The following is an 18,945-nucleotide window of genomic DNA, read 5'->3' on the forward strand; positions in this document are numbered from 1 at the left end:
GGTGCCGCACCAAAGACTGCTACATAAGATAAAGGTGCACGGTGTTAAGGGTAATGTATGAGCATGGGTAGAGGACTGGTTAACTAACAGAAAGCAAAGAGTGGGGGTAAATGGGTGTTTTTCTGGTTGGCGATCAGTGACTAGTGGTGTGCCTCAGGGACCAGTGTTGGGACCACAATTGTTTACGATTTACATCGATGATTTGGAGTTGGGGATCAAGTGTAGTGTGTCAAAATTCGCAGATGACACTAAGATGGGTGGAAGAGCAAAGTGTGCAGAGGACGCTGAAAGTCTGCAAAGGGATATAGATAATTTAAGTGAGTGGGCGGGGGTCTGGCAGATGGAGTACAATGTTGGTAAATGTGAGGTCATCCATTTTGGCAGGAACAACAGCAAAATGGACTATTATTTAAATGATAAAAAATTGCAGCATGCTGCTGTGCAGAGGGACCTGGGTGTCCTTGTGCAGGAATCTCAAGGAGTTGGTTTGCAGGTGCAGCAGGTAATTAAGAAGGCAAATGGAATTTTGTCCTTCATTGTTAAAGGGGTGGAGTTCAAAAACGGCGAGATGATGTTGCAGCTGAATAAGGTGCTGGTGAGGCCACACCTGGAGTACTGTGTACAGTTTTGGTCTCCTTACTTGAGAAAGGATATACTGGCACTGGAGGGGGTGCAGAGGAGATTCACTAGGTTGATTCTGGAGTTGAGAGGGTTGGCTTATGAGGAGAGACTGAGTAGACTGGGGCTAAACTCACTGGAATTCAGAAGAATGAGGGGAGATCTGATAGAAACATATAAGATTATGAAGGGAATAGGTAAGATAGAAGCAGGGAAGTTGTTTCTACTGGCGGGTGAAACTAGAACTAGGGGGCATAGCCTCAAAATAAGGGGAAGCAGATTTAGGACTGAGTTGAGGAGGAACTTCTTCACACAAAGGGTTGTGAATCTGTGGAATTCCCTGCCCAGTGAAGCAGTTGAGGCTACCTCATTGAATGTTTTTAAGGCAAGGATAGATACATTTTTGAACAGTAAAGGAATTAAGGGGGCATGTGCCTGTAAAAAGGAAAGATAGGAAAGGTAGGATTCGAGAGCCGTGGATAACCAGGGAAATTGAGGATCTGATTAAAATGAAAAGGGAGGCGTACTTTAAGTCCAGGCAACTGAAAACAGATGGAGCTCTGGAGGAATACAGAGAGAGTAGGAAAGAACTCAAACGGGGAGTTAGAAGGGCAAAAAGAGGTCACGAGATGTTCTTGGCAGGCAGGATTAAGGAGAATCCTAAGGCATTCTATTCATACGTTAGGAACAAAAGAGTTGTCAGGGAGAAAATCGGACCTCTCAGGGACAAAGGAGGGGAATTATGCTTAGAACCCAAGGGAATAGGGGAGATCCTAAATGAATACTTTGCATCGGTATTCACGAAGGAGAGGGGCGTGTTAACCGTGAGTGTCTCGGAGGGAGGTGTTGACCCGTTAGAGAAAATCTCCATTACAAGAGAGGAAGTGTTAGGTTTTTTAGGGAACATTAAAACTGACAAAGCCCCAGGGCCTGATGGCATCTATCCTCGACTGCTCAGGGAGACGAGAGATGAAATTGCTGGGCCTCTGACGGAAATCTTTGTTGCTTCTTTGGACACGGGTGAGGTCCCTGAGGATTGGAGGATAGCGAATGTGGTCCCGTTGTTTAAGAAGGGTAGCAGGGATAACCCAGGAAATTATAAGCCGGTGAGCTTGACGTCCGTGGTAGGGAAGTTGCTGGAGAGGATTCTTAGAGACAGGATGTATGTGCATTTAGAACGGAACAATCTCATTAGTGACAGACAGCATGGTTTTGTAAGAGGGAGGTCGTGCCTTACAAATTTTGTGGAGTTTTTTGAGGAAGTGACAAAAGCGGTTGATGAAGGAAGGGCCATGGATGTCGTCTATATGGATTTCAGTAAGGCATTTTCCTTCTCCTCTGTGAAAACCGAGGCAAAATACTCATTAAGCACCTCTGCCATTTCTACTGGTTCCGTACAGATTTTCCCACCTTCACCTTTTATAGGCCCTATTCCTTCACGTCTCATCCTTTTACTCTTCACATATTGATAGAACGCCTTAGGGTTTTCCTTAATTCTACTTGCCAAGGCCTTCTCATGACCCCTTCTGGCTCTCCTAATTTCCTTCTTTAGTCCCTTCCTACAAGCCGTATACTCATCTAGATCCCTATCTTCGCCAAGCTCTCTGAACCTTTTGTACGCTTTCCTTTTCTCGACTCGGTCCCACACAGCTTTCGTGCACCACGGTTCCTTTAACCTACCAACTCCTCCCTGTCTGCTCGGAACATTGTCCTGTAGAACCCTAGACAGACATTCCTTGAAAAACTGCCACCTCTCTTCAGTAGATTTCCCCGAGAATACCTCCTTCCAATTTACTCCTCTAATTTGCTGCCTTATGTCTTCATATTTCCCCTTACTCCATATAAACGCTTTCCTAGCTTGCCTGATCCTCTCTTTTTCCAATGCAAGCATAAAGGAGATAGAGTTATGATCGCTATCCCCAAGATGCTCTCCCACTGAGAGATCTGACACCTGTCCAGGCTCATTGGTCAGTATCAGATCAAGTACAGCCTCTCCTCTTGTAGGCTTGTCCACATGCTGTGTCAGGAAACCCTCCTGAACACACCTAACGAACTCCTCCCCATCCAATCCCCTTACCCTAGGGATATTCCAATCTATGTTTGGGAATGTTCTTATGAATTCCTGGATAGGAGCAACCCAAGGTCCATCTCGTTCATCTTCTACTTTCCTCCCATTCCCACAATCCAATATTGGAGACATTGACCAGTCTGAACAATCTCTCCCAGTTAGTCTCCAAGAGAGGCAGGAAAGGCAGCTGGAGAGACCATTTGATTCAAAATCACATGTTTCTGTCAAACATGTTAGACTTGCCCAAACACCAAGGTCAACGACATGTTTATACAGCACCCTCAACACGGTTAAACATCCCAGAGTGCTTCACAGGGGAATGATGAAGCAATATCAGGTGATTTTTAGGTCAGATAACCAAAAACTTGGTCAAAGAGGTCAGTTTTATGGATTGTCCTAAAGGAGGAAATGAAGATAGAGAGACGGAGAGGGGTTTAGGGAGGGAATTTCCAAGCTTGGGACCCAGGCAGCTGAAAGCACGGCCACTAATAGCCTATATTGTCACGCCAAGCCTCAAATTACTTACATACTGGGTCTCCACTACGTTATTGAGGCAAGACAATAACACCTTTATTTATATAGCACCTTCAGTGTAATAAAAGTTTAACGAAGATAAATTCCATGTCTGTCGCTCCCAGTGACTTGCAAACGGAAATTATTTTCTCACATTGCTTTTTGATGTTTGTTATTAACAACTACGGCAAGAGCATCAACATCACAGCAGAGAACAGGTGGTTCAAAGCAATTATACCAACAGTCCGAGCCAAATACGATGCCCAAGCTGGATACCCCCCACCACCAGCCAAAGTTCCCATGCCAGGAGTTTGAGGATGAGCAGGGGAGTTTCCCCAGTGTTCTGGCTAATATTTATCCTTCAATCAAAGCCGCAAAAAACATATTATCTGCTCATTTTCACATTGCTGTTTGGGATCTTGCTGTGTACTAATTGGCTGCCCCTACAACATAACTACAAAAGTACTTCATCAGCAGTTACGTGCTTTGAGATGTCCGGTTGTCATGAAGAGTGCTATAGAAATACAAGTCTTCCTTTCTGATCCTGATATGTGGGCATCGCTGGCTAGGCCAGCATTTTTGCCCATCCTTAGTTGCCCTTGAGAAGATGGTGATGAGTTGCCTTCTTGAACCACTGCAATCCATGTGAAGTAGATACAGCCACAGTGCTGTTGTTGGGGAAGGGGGGTGGGGGTGTTCTGGGATTTCGCCCCAGTGACTGCGAAGGAACAGTGATATATTTCCAAGTCAGGGTGGCGAGTGGCATGGAGGGGAACCTCCAGATGGTGGTGTTCCCAGGTATCTGCTGGCCTTGTCCTTCTAGATGGTAATGGTTGTGTGTTTAGAAGGTGCCGCCTGAGGAACCTTGTGGAGAGAGTGGATGTTGAAGATAATGGAAGAGGTACCAATCCAGTGGGCTGGATGGTGTTGACCTCTTGAGTGATGTTGGAGCTGCACTCATCCAGACAAGTGGGGAGTATTCCATCACACTCCTGACTTATGCCTTGTAAATGGTGGCCAGACTTTTGGGAGTCAGGAGGTGAGTTAATCTCTGCAGGATTCCCAGCCTCTGATCTGCTGTTGTAGCCACTATATTTATATGGCAAGTCCAGTTCAGTTTCTGGTCAATGGTAACCCCCAGGATGTTGATGGATACACTAAAAGTCTTTCCTTTATTTGTTTGACTCTAGCTTGCGTGTGCCACCTTGTGGGCTCTGCCATCCTGCCTCTACAACCCCACACCCACTGTGACCCCGTGACTGGGGACTGTTTGTGTAAGCCTGGCGTGGCTGGGCCCCGCTGTGACAAGTGCATGCTGGGATACTGGGGTCTTGGAGAATATGGCTGCCAACCATGTGACTGTGCGGGGAGCTGCAACGCTTACACCGGGGACTGTACCAGCAGGTGGGTACATGTGAACTTTACATCAGGGACTTGCCAGCAGGTGGTACATGGGAACCTTACACCAAGGACTGTACCAGTAGGGTAGGTAGATGTGAACCTTGGCCCAGCTCAATGGAAGGCAGAAGATGAACCAGCTTAGAAGGTACAATGAGTATATTTTCCTCTAACTGTGCAATATAGGTACTAGACCAGGGACCCGGATGTCATGAGTTCAAATCCCAGGCTAGCATGTAGCACAGTTCAATAATTCCAGGAATCTGTGGGAGACATCAAGGAAAATGATTACGGAGAGCTACTGGATTGCCATAACCACTGGGGTAGAGGTTAACCCTCCAGATTCACACCCTGTAAACTCTGAAGGGCCATAGCCAGCCCCTCAGTTACATCGAACCCTGGAGCAAGTTAAATGCCAGCCTTCCAGCAACATCCACAACCCGCAATCAAGTTTAAACAACACTGGTGATGCTAATTTAACAAGTCAGCGACTCTTTTATGCTAACAGAGAAATGTTACATTTGCATGCAGATTCCTGCGAGATGTGAATGGGGCTGTTTCCCCATTAATCAACTATTATAGCATAAAGAGAGCTCACAGAGCCTATCACCAACCCCAAACCCACCCCCCCCCCCCCCCTCACCCACTGACCGTCTGGCAGTAGGCAAGGGCATGTGAACTCAAATAGCTTTAGCGTGAGGTGTGCCATGTGGACCCCAGTACCTCCCCACCTCCGCCTTTCAAACACACTTCCCCAAACCACTGGTCCCCTATTTGGGAAGGATTACCCCCCCCCCCCCCACCTCAGCCCCAAACTGTGCAGCCAACCAGAGCAGGAAGTGGTAAGGTTGGGTTTTAAATAGTTCCCAATGCAAATTTGAAAGCAGCTTTATTAAGAGAGTCTGGGAGTGTAGGATGGGAGCTCTGGACTCAAGCTAAAGTCCAATTGGAGTGGATGATGTTCAAACCCCTTCTCCTGGTCAGGGTTTGCAGTCAGGCTGACAGCAGGAGAGACTTTGTCAAGGACACATTCCAGAGGTTTGTTTGGGAAATGGGTTGCCGTCGTGAGCCAGTCGACATTGAAGAGAAAATGAACATCAGAGGAAAATATTTGAATTTCCTTCAAGCTGCTGACATTCCTTCATTGAACCTTTTAGCACTGCTGATATAAACTGGTATCGCCAGCCTGCGGATGGAGCACAGAACCAGGTCCTTTCCTCTGCACTCACTGGGAGAGAACTCACCTGGGACTGGGAGGACGAACAAGGTTTCTCTGCACTTAGACATTCAGGTGAGGAAGGTCATTCTTCAAATCATCTTCACCAAAGATCCCAGTTTCCCAGTTCACTATTTTACTTATTTATTAGTCACAAGTAGGCTTACATTCAGCTTGTAATAAAGTTACTGTGAAAATCCCCCAGTTGCCACACTCCGGCACCTGTTTGGGTAACACTGAGGGAGAATTTAGCATGGCCAATGCACCTAACCAGCATGTCTTTCGGACTGTGGAGGAAACCGGAGCACCCGGGGGAAACCCACGCAAACATGGGGAGAATGTGCAGACTCCGCACAGACTGTGACCCAAGCCGGGAATTGAACCCGGGTCCCTGGCGCTGTGAGGCAGCAGTGCTAACCACTGTGCCACCGTGCCGCCCCAAGTGTGATTGCCACAAGTGCAGATTTGCGTTCTGTGACTTTGAGTGGTAATTGTGGCAGTTTGTCAAACCAAGACCATTCGATCCATTAGCTCTGTGCTAGCTCTTTGAAAAAGCTATCTAATTGGCTCCCCTCCCCCCTGCTCTTTCCCCTTAGCTCTGTAACGTGTGTTCTGTTTAAAGTATTTATCTAATTCCTATTTGAATGTTACTATTGAATCTGCTTCTGGGTCATAACCATTTGCTGCTTGAAAAGTCTCTCCTCCTATCAGAATCTTCTGGGGATTATCTGAACCCTGTGACCTCTGACCCTCTGCCATTGGAAAATGTTTCTCATCGTTTAGTCTATCAAAACCCCTCAACAATCCTGAACACCTCCAGTAAATCTCCTCTTAACCTCCGCACCCCGTGCTGTCCAGGAGAGTTAATCACATTGTTTGTTCCCGTTGTTTTTGAATGTAATCAAAGCCGCTCCATGGACAGAATGATTGGAGCCATTTCATAACCTCCTCACCCAGAGTTATTGACCTTGGTTTGGTTGTTGATGTCGGAATAGGGAATTGGAAAAGGCAATCATTGGTTGTGGAGGCCCAAACTCACAATGTGTTCACAGCCTCTCAGTTCAGGAACGTGTGTGTGTGTACATAATGGACAACAGACACACACAATCATACAGAGAGACAACCCGAAACCATTGCCTGCTGCATCGAGCCTGTTGCAAACAGCCATGGAGTGACTAAGTGTCGCAATTCTCAGTATTCCCTTTGTCCCAGCTGCCAGGTCTCCTGGGAGAGGGAAAGAACCAGATTTTTTTTTAAAAAGGCAATGAAACCTGGTTCCAGGAGGTCATGTTGACCATGTGGGTGAAAGCCATTGTTCCACCCTCTAGTTTCTGCACACCAGTAACAGTGAGGAGTTCAGCGAGCTCCTTCTCAGCCACTGGAATCTGTCCATACTCACAGCACGAGCTAGTAACTTGGTCCAAGAGTCAATCATCCTCCACGCAAAGAAAAAGCTCTGAAAAAAAACCATACAACCTAGTCCTGGGCATGTAGTTTGTACCCGTGACTCACTCCTTGTTCCCCCTGCACTACTGAGTTTAATGACCTGTTCGAACAGGCACAGTCTAGTGTGCAGAATGGGTAGCATTGATAGCGAGCTGGGCGGATGAGAACTGAGACTCTGGCTTTCCTCCAAAGATGTGCATATTAGGTGGATTGGACATGGTAAAAGCACAGGATTACGGGGATGTTGTGGCAGCAGCAGGGTGGGGGGGGGAAGGAGCCTCGGTGGGATGCTCTTTCAGAGAGTTGGTGCAGACTCAATGGGCTGAATGTCCTCTTTCTGCACTGTAGCAATTCTATGGTTCTATGGAAATGGTGTGATGTCTTTCAGTACAAAGTGAGGGTAATTTGGGATCCCACGTGAGTTCCTCAGGTTTTCAATGCTGATGAAATCGGGACCAGGCTTTAGTTCCCTAGGTTGGGAATCATTTTACCCCATTCCATCCAGCTCAAAACTAAATCCCCCGTTTTCCACAGAGTGCTATTTAATTCTCCATTGAAGCCATCAGAGGTTGAAATGACCGCAATTGTGACTAAAAGATATGAATTGTCATAGGCAGAGAGGGACAGTTAGCATTGAGGAGGTGGGGAGGCTGCAGAAGGACTTGGACAGATTAGGATAGTGGGCAAAGAAGTGGCAGATAGAATACAACATGGGGAAGTGTGAGGTTATGCGCTTCGGTAGGAAGAATAGAGGCATAGACTATTTTCTAAATGGGGAGAGAATTCAGAAATCGGAAGCGCAAAGGGACTTGTGAGTCCTAGTTCAGGAGCTTGCAGGTTGACTTGGTAGTTAGGAAAGCAAATGCAATATTAGCATTTGGAAAGGACTACAATACAAAAGCAGGGATGTACTGCTGAGGCTTTATAAGGCTCTGGTCAGACCACATTTAGAATATTGTGAGCAATTCTGGACCCTGTATCTAAGGAAAGATATACTGGCCTTGAAGAGGGTTCAGAGAAGGTTCACAAGTATGATCCCAAGAATGAAAAGCTTGAAGGAGTGTCTGAGGACTCTGGATCTATATTCAATGGAGTTTAGAAGGATAAGGGAGGGGATCTCATTGAAACTTACAGAATAATGAAAGGCCTGGATAGAGTGGATGTGGGGAAGATGTTTCCATTAGTCGAAGAGACTAGGATCTGAGAGCACAGCCTCAGAGTAAAGGGATAACCCTTTAGAGCCAAGATGAGGAGGAATTTCTTCAGCCAGAGGGTGGTGAATCTATGGAACTCATTGCCACAGAAGCCAGTGGAGCTCAGGTCATTGCGTGCATTTAAGACAGAGATAGATAGGTTCTTGATTTGTAAGGGGATCAGGGGTTATGGGGAACAGGCAGGAGAATGGGGTTGAGAAACGTATAGCCATGATGAAATGGCGGAGCAGACTGGCTGGGCTGAATGGCCTAATTCTGCTCCTATATCTTATAGTCTTATGAAAAATAACTAGAAAGTCATCTGAGGAGTAAAGTGAAGTGGTTTTGAAAGATAACTGGTTGGATTTTCCCCTTTGAGTTGGAATACATGAGGCAGTTCATTTTCTGATGTCACGTTCCCGTCTTCGGATAGTCAGCACGCTCGCATGGAATTTTCACCTTCCAGAGTCAGACTGGAGTCAGGTCCACCACCTGCCAGTGCAGGGCCCGGGCACAAATTTCAAGGCCCACTTCCATTCACTTGAACATCAGAACAGTTCTCTACATAGTTGTTAGGTCCTCTAGCCCAACCCTCATCCATCTCACACTCCAGCCACTCCCCATGCCCCTTCCATGCCTCCCTAACCCCAGGCATCCTACATATCCACACACCAAGTATGCACTATGCATAGAACTAATGAGCCATATAATAACACTGGGACATCTTTGAAATGCTCATAAAATAATATAGCAATCAGTTATGCAAACTCCAGTTAAAAAAAATTGCCCCATTAAAAGCTCATAAAACTATCAATCAAACACACAGCCATTGAATCTCCCCTTGAAAAAACACTTTCTCCTTGCAAGTGCTCTTTAATCTATCAAAATAAACAAAAAGCTATTCAAAAACCACTTCAAAATATTTCATCCTTTTTCTCTCATAAAACTGTCAATCAACTAAAGCACACAGTTCACTCCACAGCTGTGTCAACAACCACTGTTTGACTAAGTCTTAGCTCAGTGGGGTTTGGACTGAACCATGCATTCAAAATGGGGTTACCTTGCACAGTTAATGAAAATACTCCACGCAGCTCCATAGAATAGTCTTGGAGGGTGTCTGACCAGCCAACTGCTCCACTTTTACAAAGGCTCAATGGAGTTTCAGTCAAACAAGTTTGGAATCTTTTCACCTTTTTACAATGTTTCAGCATATGTCTGAACTTTAAATTAATGTAAAAATCAAAACACATTGTCTAGATGATTCATTTAAATCAGCCTTCCAATACTGTTGAATGCATAAGAGTGCTTTATCCTTTGGATAAAGTACTTTAATGCATGTGAACACTTGCATACCGCTGGTCATGGACCTTTTAATGATCGAGTCCTATGAACATTCGCTGCATTGAAAGCATACTTAAATTGTCATACACCATAAATTATAATATTTGAAGTTGGCAAGACATTTTAAACTTGCCTGTTTAAAGGTTCCCAACTCCACAGCAGACAAGGTTCACAAATGTACTTACCTGGTGTGGTTCCTGATTTGGAACAGGTTCGATGCAGTAGGCAATCATTTGCTGTTTGTCTCTCTGGGACATCTTTGAAATGAAAATACTCATTAAATCATTAAATGATTTAATGTTGTCCATTATTTACACATACAGGGGTGGCATGATGGCACAGCGGTTAGCACTGCTGCCTCACAGCACCAAGGACCCGGGCTCAATTCCCAGCTTGGGTCATTGTCTGTGCGGAGTTTGTACATTCTCCCTGTGTCTGCGTGGGTTTCCTCCGGGTGCTCCGGTTTCCTCCCACAGTCCAAAGATGTGCAGATTAGGTGAATTGACCATGCTAAATTCTCCCTCAGTGTACCCATACAGGCGCCGGAGTGTGGCGACTAGGGGATTTTCACAGCAACTTCATTGCAGTGTTAATGTAAGCCTACTTGTGACTAATAAATGAACTTTACTTTTACTTACTTTCCTGAATTGAGAGGCTGTGAACCCAGCAGCCAATATCTGCCTTTTCCAATTCCCTCTTCCAGCATCAACAGCCAAACCAGGTCAATAACTTACTGCAGAGGGGTTATGAGATGGGTCCCAGCTGTCAGGAACCTACCTGCCTCAATGAAAATACCAATATCAGGGAAAATAGCATTTGCAGGAGGTGTTTAAGTGGAGGCGCTGAGGTCACTTGGAATGTCGGATGGTAACCCACCACATTCCCCGCTCTGGGAAAAATAGCGTCTGTCAGGCATGGCTTGGTAAGTTTAAATTCACTCGGCCTCTGGAGGGGAAAATCCAACCCAATGTTTCTGTCTGGAATATTCTCTTTCCTCCATTTGTTTAGTGAATCGAATGCTTTTCCCTCACAGCTCCCATTTTTAACTCTTTCTTTCAGGAAAGTGTGAATGCAGAAATCAGATCTTGAGAAATCCCAAAGTATTCTGCAGTATGAAGTACACATTTGGTGAGTTATGGAGACACTTGTTTCATTAATCAGTCCTCGAGATTTAAAATACTGAAGCTGCTCTCAACAGGAGAAAGCTTCCCAACCTTGTCTTTGGGGAAAGTGTCTGGGGAACGCCCCCTACCCACTGGGCGGAATTCTCCAGCCGCGCTGGTCTAATAGCCGGAAATTCCATCCTGACTGTCAATTGGTTTCACATTGTCCGCAACCCGCCCGCTAAAATTCCAGTGGCAGACAGGGTGGGAGAATTCCGGTCACTGTTTGTCCTTCCCAGGTCACAGCTGAACTCTCGCCGGCTGCAGTTTTCTGGGAGACTGCCTGGTTTTTGTAATGAATTGAATCCAGGCGTGCGGGGATTTCTGGGTTACCAGGCTGGTAGTTTTTTTAGGCTGAAGATAGCTGGCACTCTCTCAGCTCCAGACAGAACATGGACATCTCGGAGGAGGGGCAGGCACGGGCCACTTGGCGTGTCTATCATACCTCAGGTCTGCCAGAGGCAATGATACTCTGCCAAGTCACCATGATCTGCAGGTGACCCCATTCCCATCGTTCAAGGATGGCATCTTTAGGTTTGAGTGCCACTCCACTTCAGTTCCCCTGGCATAGCACAGGCTCCATAATATGCCATGTGTGAAGAAACCATTTTGCCGAACCATTTGCCCAACGTTGTGCTTGACGGAGGGTATCATAAACACACAGGGCATTCTGGGAGTGAGGTGAGCTGGAAACTCGAGCTCTGCTTTGCCTGGTCCAGGTTTCAGAAGCTGGCCTTTTCTCCTAGTTTACCCCACAGACTGCGTTTTGCCAATCTCAGGTCAGTTTGATGGGGGCACCAGGATAGGCTTGCTGTGATTGGCTTCCTTTACATCCTGCTCTGAACGCCTCCGTGGCGATCACTCCCTACTCCAGCCTGGTGATGACAAAGAATTTGGGCCAGAAATTTCCGGCCATTCACGTCAGCGGGATTCTCCGGTCCCGCTGCACTGAACGGCGATTTGGCTGGGAAACAAATTCTCCATCTGGCGGGAGTGGTTGGAATTGTGAATGTGAAGTTTAACATTAAAAGCCTGCCACAGTGGTCAAGGTTCAAGAGCAGTAAATTGCATTTATATAGCACCATTAACAGGTGACAAAACATTTCAAGGCACTTAGAATCGTAGAACCCCTGCAGTGCAAAAAGAGGCCATTCGGCCCATCTGCATCAACTCTCTGAAAGCGCGTCCAACCCAGGCCCTCCCCTCTGCCCTATCCCTGCAACCCTGTGCATTTACCATGGCCAATGCACCTAACCTACACAACTTCAGACTGTGGGAGGAAACCGGAGCACCTGGAGGAAACCCATGCAGACATGGGGAGAATGTGCAAACTCCACACAGACAGTGACCCAAGGTCAGAATTGAACCCGGGTTCTGGTGCTGTGAGACAGCAATGCTAACCTCTCTGCCACCGTGTTGTCCCAAGGCCACGAGGTTTTGATCATGGAGCTGATGGATGTTTTACCAAAGGATACAAGTGGGGCGGCATGGTGGCACAGTGGTTAGCACTGCTGCCTCACAGGGCTAGGGACCCGGGTTCAATTCCTGCCTTGGGTCACTGTCTGTGTGGAGTCTGCACATTCTACCCATGTCTGCTGGGTTTCCCCCGGGTGCTCCGGTTTCCTCCCACACTCCAAAGATGTGTGGGTTAGGTTGATTGGCCATGCTAAATTGACTCTTAGTGTCAGGGAGATTAGGAGGGTAAATATGTGGAGTTACGGGGATAGGGCCTGGGTGGAATTGTCGTCGGTGCAGGCTCGATGGGCCGAATGGCCTCCATCTGCATTGTACATTGTACTGACTAAGAGGGAGGTTTGAAAGATTATCTTAAAGGAGGACATAGGGACGGGGAGAAGTTTAGGGAGGGAATTCCAGAGCTTTAGACCTTGGCTGTTGTAGATACAGCGCCAGTGATAGAGGCAAGAAGTGGGGTTAGACAGATGCAGTGGAAGGGACACAGAGACCCCGTGTGTGGGGCGGTGTGGTGGGAGTGGGGTCCGAGGCTGTGGGATGGTGGGGCGAGAGGAGGTTACAGAGATGAGGGAGGGGGTGAGCCCACAATGAGATTCAAACACAAGGATAGGAATTTACAATTTGAAGCATTCGAGTTCTGGTGGTTTGGGCGAGCAGGTCTTCAGGGTCAGGTACAGATAACAATCTCCAGCCTATGACCTCAATTCGAATGGACAGGGGAGAAAACCCAACTACAATTCTTTTAAAAAATCATTGCTTGTTTGGTTGGAAAAAAATTATTTGACCAAAACATTATGGAATGATGTTTTTAACAATGCAAACCGAAGATAAAATCTGTTTGATGTTCCTGATGGAATTCAGCGAGACTAAAACATTTCCTGATTCCGATTTTCCCATCATTTCCCATTAATGAGACACCGAGAGAGTTTCCATGAGTACGTTGTGACAGAATTTGGTAAATGCTTCAGTTCCGTGTTTAGAAGAACCTTGTCGATGGTTGAATAACTCGCCCAGATCGCTGCAATGAACTCTCAAACATAACAACTGCATGTTATTCTTTACAGCTACTGTATATACTCGTGTAAAAGTCAGCCTCTTATATAAGTTGACCCTGTGATTTTTGGCATGAAAAAACTGCAATTTTTCATGTACCTCAAAAGTCTACTCAAGTTTTCCAGGGTTCCGAAACCGAAATCTAATCATGTTAATGATTCGATTTCATTTTAGATAGATAAATATTAATAGAAATGAATACTGATATGTAAATGCTTAAAATGTTCAGAAGTTTCATTTTTAGTTATTTAATTATTACACTGGTCAGATTAGGAATGACAAACCATCCTGTGCTGGGGCCTTAACTTTTTACAATTTATATAAATGACTGGGATGAAGGGATTGAGGATACGGTTGCTAAATTTGCTGACAACACGGAGATAGGTAAAAGTAAATTGTGAAGAGGACATAAGAAAGCTACAAAAGGATAAAATCAAATTGCTGCAGATGCTGGAATCTAAAACAAAAACAGAAAATTGTGGAAAACCTCAGCAGGTCTGACAGCACCTATGGAGAGAGAACAGAGCTAATGTTTTGAGTCTGGACGACCCTTCATCAGAGCTCTTTCTTGAAAGGAGAAATTGTTGAGTGAGAGAACAAGTTCGGCCAGACGGAGGAGAGTAGTGCTGGATGGGAATTGTTCAGGCCTCTGTTCAAGGAAGAAGCAGAGAGCCCCGAGGCCATCCTGGTGGGGAATGGAGGTATAGAAGGATTGGACATACATGGTAAAGAAGAAGCGGTTTGGGCAAGGAAACTTGAAGTTGTTGATATGATGTAGGGCATCAGCAGGTCGAAAAGGACTGGACTAGAGGAGAGAGGATGGAGTCAAGATAGGAAGAAATGAGTTCAGTGGGGCAGGAACAAGCTGACATGATGGGCCTACCAGGACAGTCCTGTTTGTGGATTTTGGGAAGGAGGTAGAAGCGGGCTGTCCAGGGTTGGGAGACTTAGGTTGGAAGCTGTGGAGGGAAGATCTCCAGAGGAGATGAGGTCAGTGAAAGTCCTGGAATGACCACTGTGTCACCGTGCCATCCTAAAATATCAATATAGTCACTTTCCTTTCTCATTCTTATATAGCATGAATTATATCAGGAATAATGGATACTCAGGAATCATTAGGAAGAGTAATTAATTGATTAACTTCTTAAGTCACCCTTTGAACCTCATGCTCTGAAATTATTCCAGTGTATTCATTTTCCAAACGGTACACCTCCTGCGCAGAACTGCTTCCTCTGAAACACGTAACTGTCCTATCCTGTCAGGATGAGTCAGATAAATGATTGTCTCTTCATCTCCTTTCATTGCCTCAGTTCTGAAAGTAAAGGTTCTCTCGGCTCATGACAAAGGCTCACATGCAGAGGTCAACGTGAAGGTCAAGAAGGTGTTGAAACTGACAAAGTTAAAGATTCACCGGGGCAAGCGAGTATTGTACCCGGAGTCCTGGACTAACCGGGGCTGTACATGCCCCGTCCTAAACCCTGGTAAGAAACATGTCAATCACAGACCACGCAACACAAACATATCGCCCTCCTGCTGAATATTCATTGCCCAGCCTAACCCCCAATGTTGATCTGGCAGCAAAGGGCTGCACTGTAATCAGCCATCCCCTTTGGAATCAATGGTGATAAAGGAATGTCTCCACACTGCCCCAACAACCATTCATGTTACTGTCGCAATGGTGAGAGCCTAGGAACGGTGACAGAGCAAAGGTGTCCCCATAAACATTCACTAAAATCTAATGCATCTAAACCAAAATCTAAAAGCTTAATGAAATGTCAGCCTTTATCTCAAGGAGGCTGGTTTAGCAAGAGCAGAAGAGAGGGATGCTTCAGTTGCACCAGGCCTCAGTCAGGCCCCATCTGGAGTAACTGTGTTCAGCTCTGGGCCTGCACCTCTGGAAGGTTACATTGGTCTTGTAAAGGGTGCAGTGTAGATTTCCCAGTACGATACCAGATTCAAAGGGTTGTATTCTCAGGCAGAGTAGCAGCGGACCCCTCTTCCCCCACACTGATCTCAGGCAGAGTGGCAGTGGACCCCCCCTTCACCCTCCCACTGATCTCAGAGTGGCAACGGACCCCCTCTTTCCCCCCACTGATCAGAGGCACAGTGGCAGTGGACCCCCCCTTTCCTCCGCCCCCCCCCCCCAAACCTCCACTTATCTCAGGCAAGGTGGCGGCGGACCCCCCTTCCCCCCCCCCATTGATCACAGGCAGAGTGGCAACAGACCCCCTTTTCCCCCCACTGATCAGAGGCAAAGAGGCAGCAGACCCCCCTTTCCTCCCCCCCCCCCACTGATCTCAGACAGAGAGGCAGCAGACCCCCACCCCCCCCACTGATCTCAGGTGGAGTGACAGCGAACACCCCCTTCACCTCCACTGATCTCAGGCAGAGTGACAGAGGACCCCCTCCACCCCACCCACCAATCTCAAGCAGAGAGCCGTCGGATGCTCGGCACTTACCTCCTCACTAACCCTCACTGATGGAGTGCCCAAATCGGACTTATATGGAGCATGTCTGTTTTGTGCCGATTCAGGATTGGCGAACGCGGTGGTAAAAGGGGTAGTGCGGGTAAAGTTGGGCGTGCAGCCCATTAAGTCAATTTAAATGCATTCAAATGCATTTAACTGGCCGTCGCGCCCGTTTCAGGCATGGTCTCGATTGCAGCCATTTTCAGGCCTTGGTAAAGGGGGAAGCAGCGCGGAGGTGGGCACAATCACGCTACTCACTTCACACCCGACTTTACCAAATTTTCACGTCCAGAAAACCGGCGCAATCCAATGGTATAATGGGGCCCATAGAGTCATAGAGGTTTACAGCATGGAAACAGGCCCTTCAGCCCAACTTGTCCATGCCGCCCTTTTTTTAACCACTAAGCTAGTCCCAATTGCCCACATTTGGCCCATATCTCTCTATACCCATCTTACTTATGTAACTGTCTAAACGCTTTTTAAAAGACAAAATTGAATCCACCTCTACTACTATCTCTGGCAGCTTGTTCCAGACACTCACCACCCGCTGTGTGGAAAAAATTGCTATTATATCTCTCCCCTCTTACCTTAAACCTAGACCCTCTGGTTTAGACTCCCCTACCTTTGGGAAAAGAATTTTGACTATTTGGCTGATCTATGCCCCTCATTATTTTATAGGCCTCTATAAGGTCACCCCTAAGCCTCTTACACTGCAGAGAAAAGAGTCCAGTCCGGTCTATCCAGCCTCTCCTTATAACTCAATCCATCAAGTCCCGGTAGCATCCTAGTAAATCTTTTCTGCACTCTTTCTAGTTTAATAATATCCTTTCTATAATAGGGTGACCAGAACCGTACACAGTATTCCAAGTGTGGCCTTATCAATGTCTTGTACAACTTCAACAAGACATCCCAACTCCTGTATTCAATGTTCTGACCAATGAAACCAAGCATGCTGAATGCCTTCTTAACCACTCTGTCCACCTATGACTCCACTTTCAAGGAGCTATGAACCTGTCCCCCTAGATCTCTTTGTTCTATAACTCTCCACAACACCCTACCATTAACTGAGTAAGTTCTGCCCTGGTTTGATCTACCGAAATGCATCACCTCGCATTTATCTGAATTAAGCTCCATCTGCCATTCAAACATCCTGACTTTAGTTTCTGATTTCCAAATCCACGTTTCTAATGGGAACTGCCTATGTAAACTGTCACGCTGCTATTACACCCTCACACCAAGAGCTGGCGCTGTATGAGGGTTTGACTACAATGTGACAGGTTGAAATGTCTGTATAAATGTGAACAGAAGCTTTACAATGGCAAAAGTTGACAGAGAGGATAAAGCCAAGGAAAAATGTACTATGATTTGTCAGTACAGAGTGTGGAGGCAGGCCCAGTGTACTTCAGCAGAGCCCCAGATCTACCAGCGGTCTGGCCAGCTAAGCAAGCCCATTCCGCCCACCCCCATGACCCCGTACAATCCTTGTATTTTCCTACATTATTCTCCAGGTTTTTTTGCCAGTTCACTTAACCTGCCTATATCCCTTTGCAAACTCTTTGTATCCTCCTCACAACTCGTTTTGTGTATTCAGCAAATTTGCCGTCATTACACTCGATCCCTTCACCCAAGTCTTTAATACGGTAAATAGCTGAGGCCACAGCACTGTGGCACTCCACTAGTTACAGTTCGCCAACTTGTAAATGATCCATTTCTCCCAACTCTCTGTTAGTTAGTCAATCCTCTATCCTCGCTAATATATCACCCCCCAAGATGTGCTTTAATCATTCTCCCAGTGATGAGCATTTCACTGACCCGTGTCGTTCACTCTTTAACAGGCACAACGTATCTCGTAGCAGGGCAGGAGGATGTTTACAGTGGCCGGCTGATCATCAATATGAAGAGCTTTGTCCAGGCTTGGAAACCAGAGCTAGGCCGGAGGATGGCTCACATCCTGAGAGCAAAGTGCTAGCCATATCCAGTGTGTTCAACCAAGATGATGTTTCCTGATGGTATTGAGCAGGTCTCTCTCCTAAGGGAATCTGTCGGCCGAGGATTGTTACGCTCAAACACAGAACGGTTGCACATCTCCCACGTCTGCTGAGCTGGTTGTGAACCTTGAATTATTTTCTTTCTAAAAGAAAACCCTTGCTTTTTTGATATGTAATAACGCACTTTATTAGCTGACGGGTCATAATGGGGGAGAGATTATTACATACACAACTTGAAAAGTTAATGAGTTACGGGTGACAGGAGGTCTGTAGCACCCCTCCCCCACTCTATAACATCTGCAACATTGTCAAAGACACTGAATCCAAAAGACTCAGAGACTTTGCTTCGAGAAAGCTTTCTGCATTTACTAGCCGCGAAAGAAAGTCCGTCGGATTGTTTGGACCTGATAATTGCGTGTTGGCTTCTTTCATATCGATCCTGCAGACCAAGAATAAGTGAAGCTAAACACTCCAGATTGTTTGACAGAATACAGAACAGGTGCCGTTTGTGGTCAGAATGCATCCTTGAACTGATTTTGAGTCTTGATATACCCCTAGACTCAGTGTCGAACATTAATGGTTTTCTGCAAACAAATGATAGTTTTATGTAGACTTACACCTTATGCACTGGACCTTAAAAGGGAAATTTGCAGTGTTACATGATAATATGATGTGTAGGCTTGGAATGGTAATGTATAGAAATGCGTATGCACTTAGCAGTCCTGTGGATTTGCAAAAATTGACATTTTGCCATTTATTTTTTACTTCTAAATTTACACAATAAAATTGACCAAACTGTACACTCATTGAATCCTCTCTGCTCCATTCAACAGTAAATTATTGGCCAAAAATATCATTCTTATCCTGGGCATCCTGCGTGTAGCTTCAGGTGGGACAGGGTTTGGAATTGAGGCATATTCAGTCCTGTGAGGAGGAGGCCACATTTTATAGTGGCGGCAGCATCTCCTCTCATCTCATACAGACAGAGACCCGAGGCCGGAATTGAA

The 18,945-nt window shown here is 46.2% G+C and overlaps 1 protein-coding gene across 2 annotated transcripts in view; it reads left to right on the top strand.

The window, feature by feature from the left end:
* ntn4 (netrin 4) overlaps nt 1-18,743 on the top strand; it is a 49,357-nt gene extending 30,614 nt beyond the window's left edge. The window contains exons 6-10 of one of the 2 annotated variants that reach the window (XM_078234686.1): nt 4,390-4,603; nt 5,755-5,888; nt 10,853-10,921; nt 14,793-14,963; nt 17,786-18,743. In XM_078234686.1, coding sequence (XP_078090812.1) covers nt 4,390-4,603; nt 5,755-5,888; nt 10,853-10,921; nt 14,793-14,963; nt 17,786-17,919 — 722 coding nt within the window. In that variant the 3' untranslated portion in view covers nt 17,920-18,743. The remainder of the gene's footprint in view (nt 1-4,389; nt 4,604-5,754; nt 5,889-10,852; nt 10,922-14,792; nt 14,964-17,785) is intronic. The other variant, XM_078234687.1, reaches the window with a different exon arrangement.
* The last annotated feature ends 202 nt before the right edge of the window (nt 18,744-18,945 follow it).

Source organism: Mustelus asterias, chromosome 19 (genome assembly GCF_964213995.1).
Source record: "Mustelus asterias chromosome 19, sMusAst1.hap1.1, whole genome shotgun sequence".
Lineage (NCBI taxonomy): Eukaryota > Metazoa > Chordata > Chondrichthyes > Carcharhiniformes > Triakidae > Mustelus > Mustelus asterias.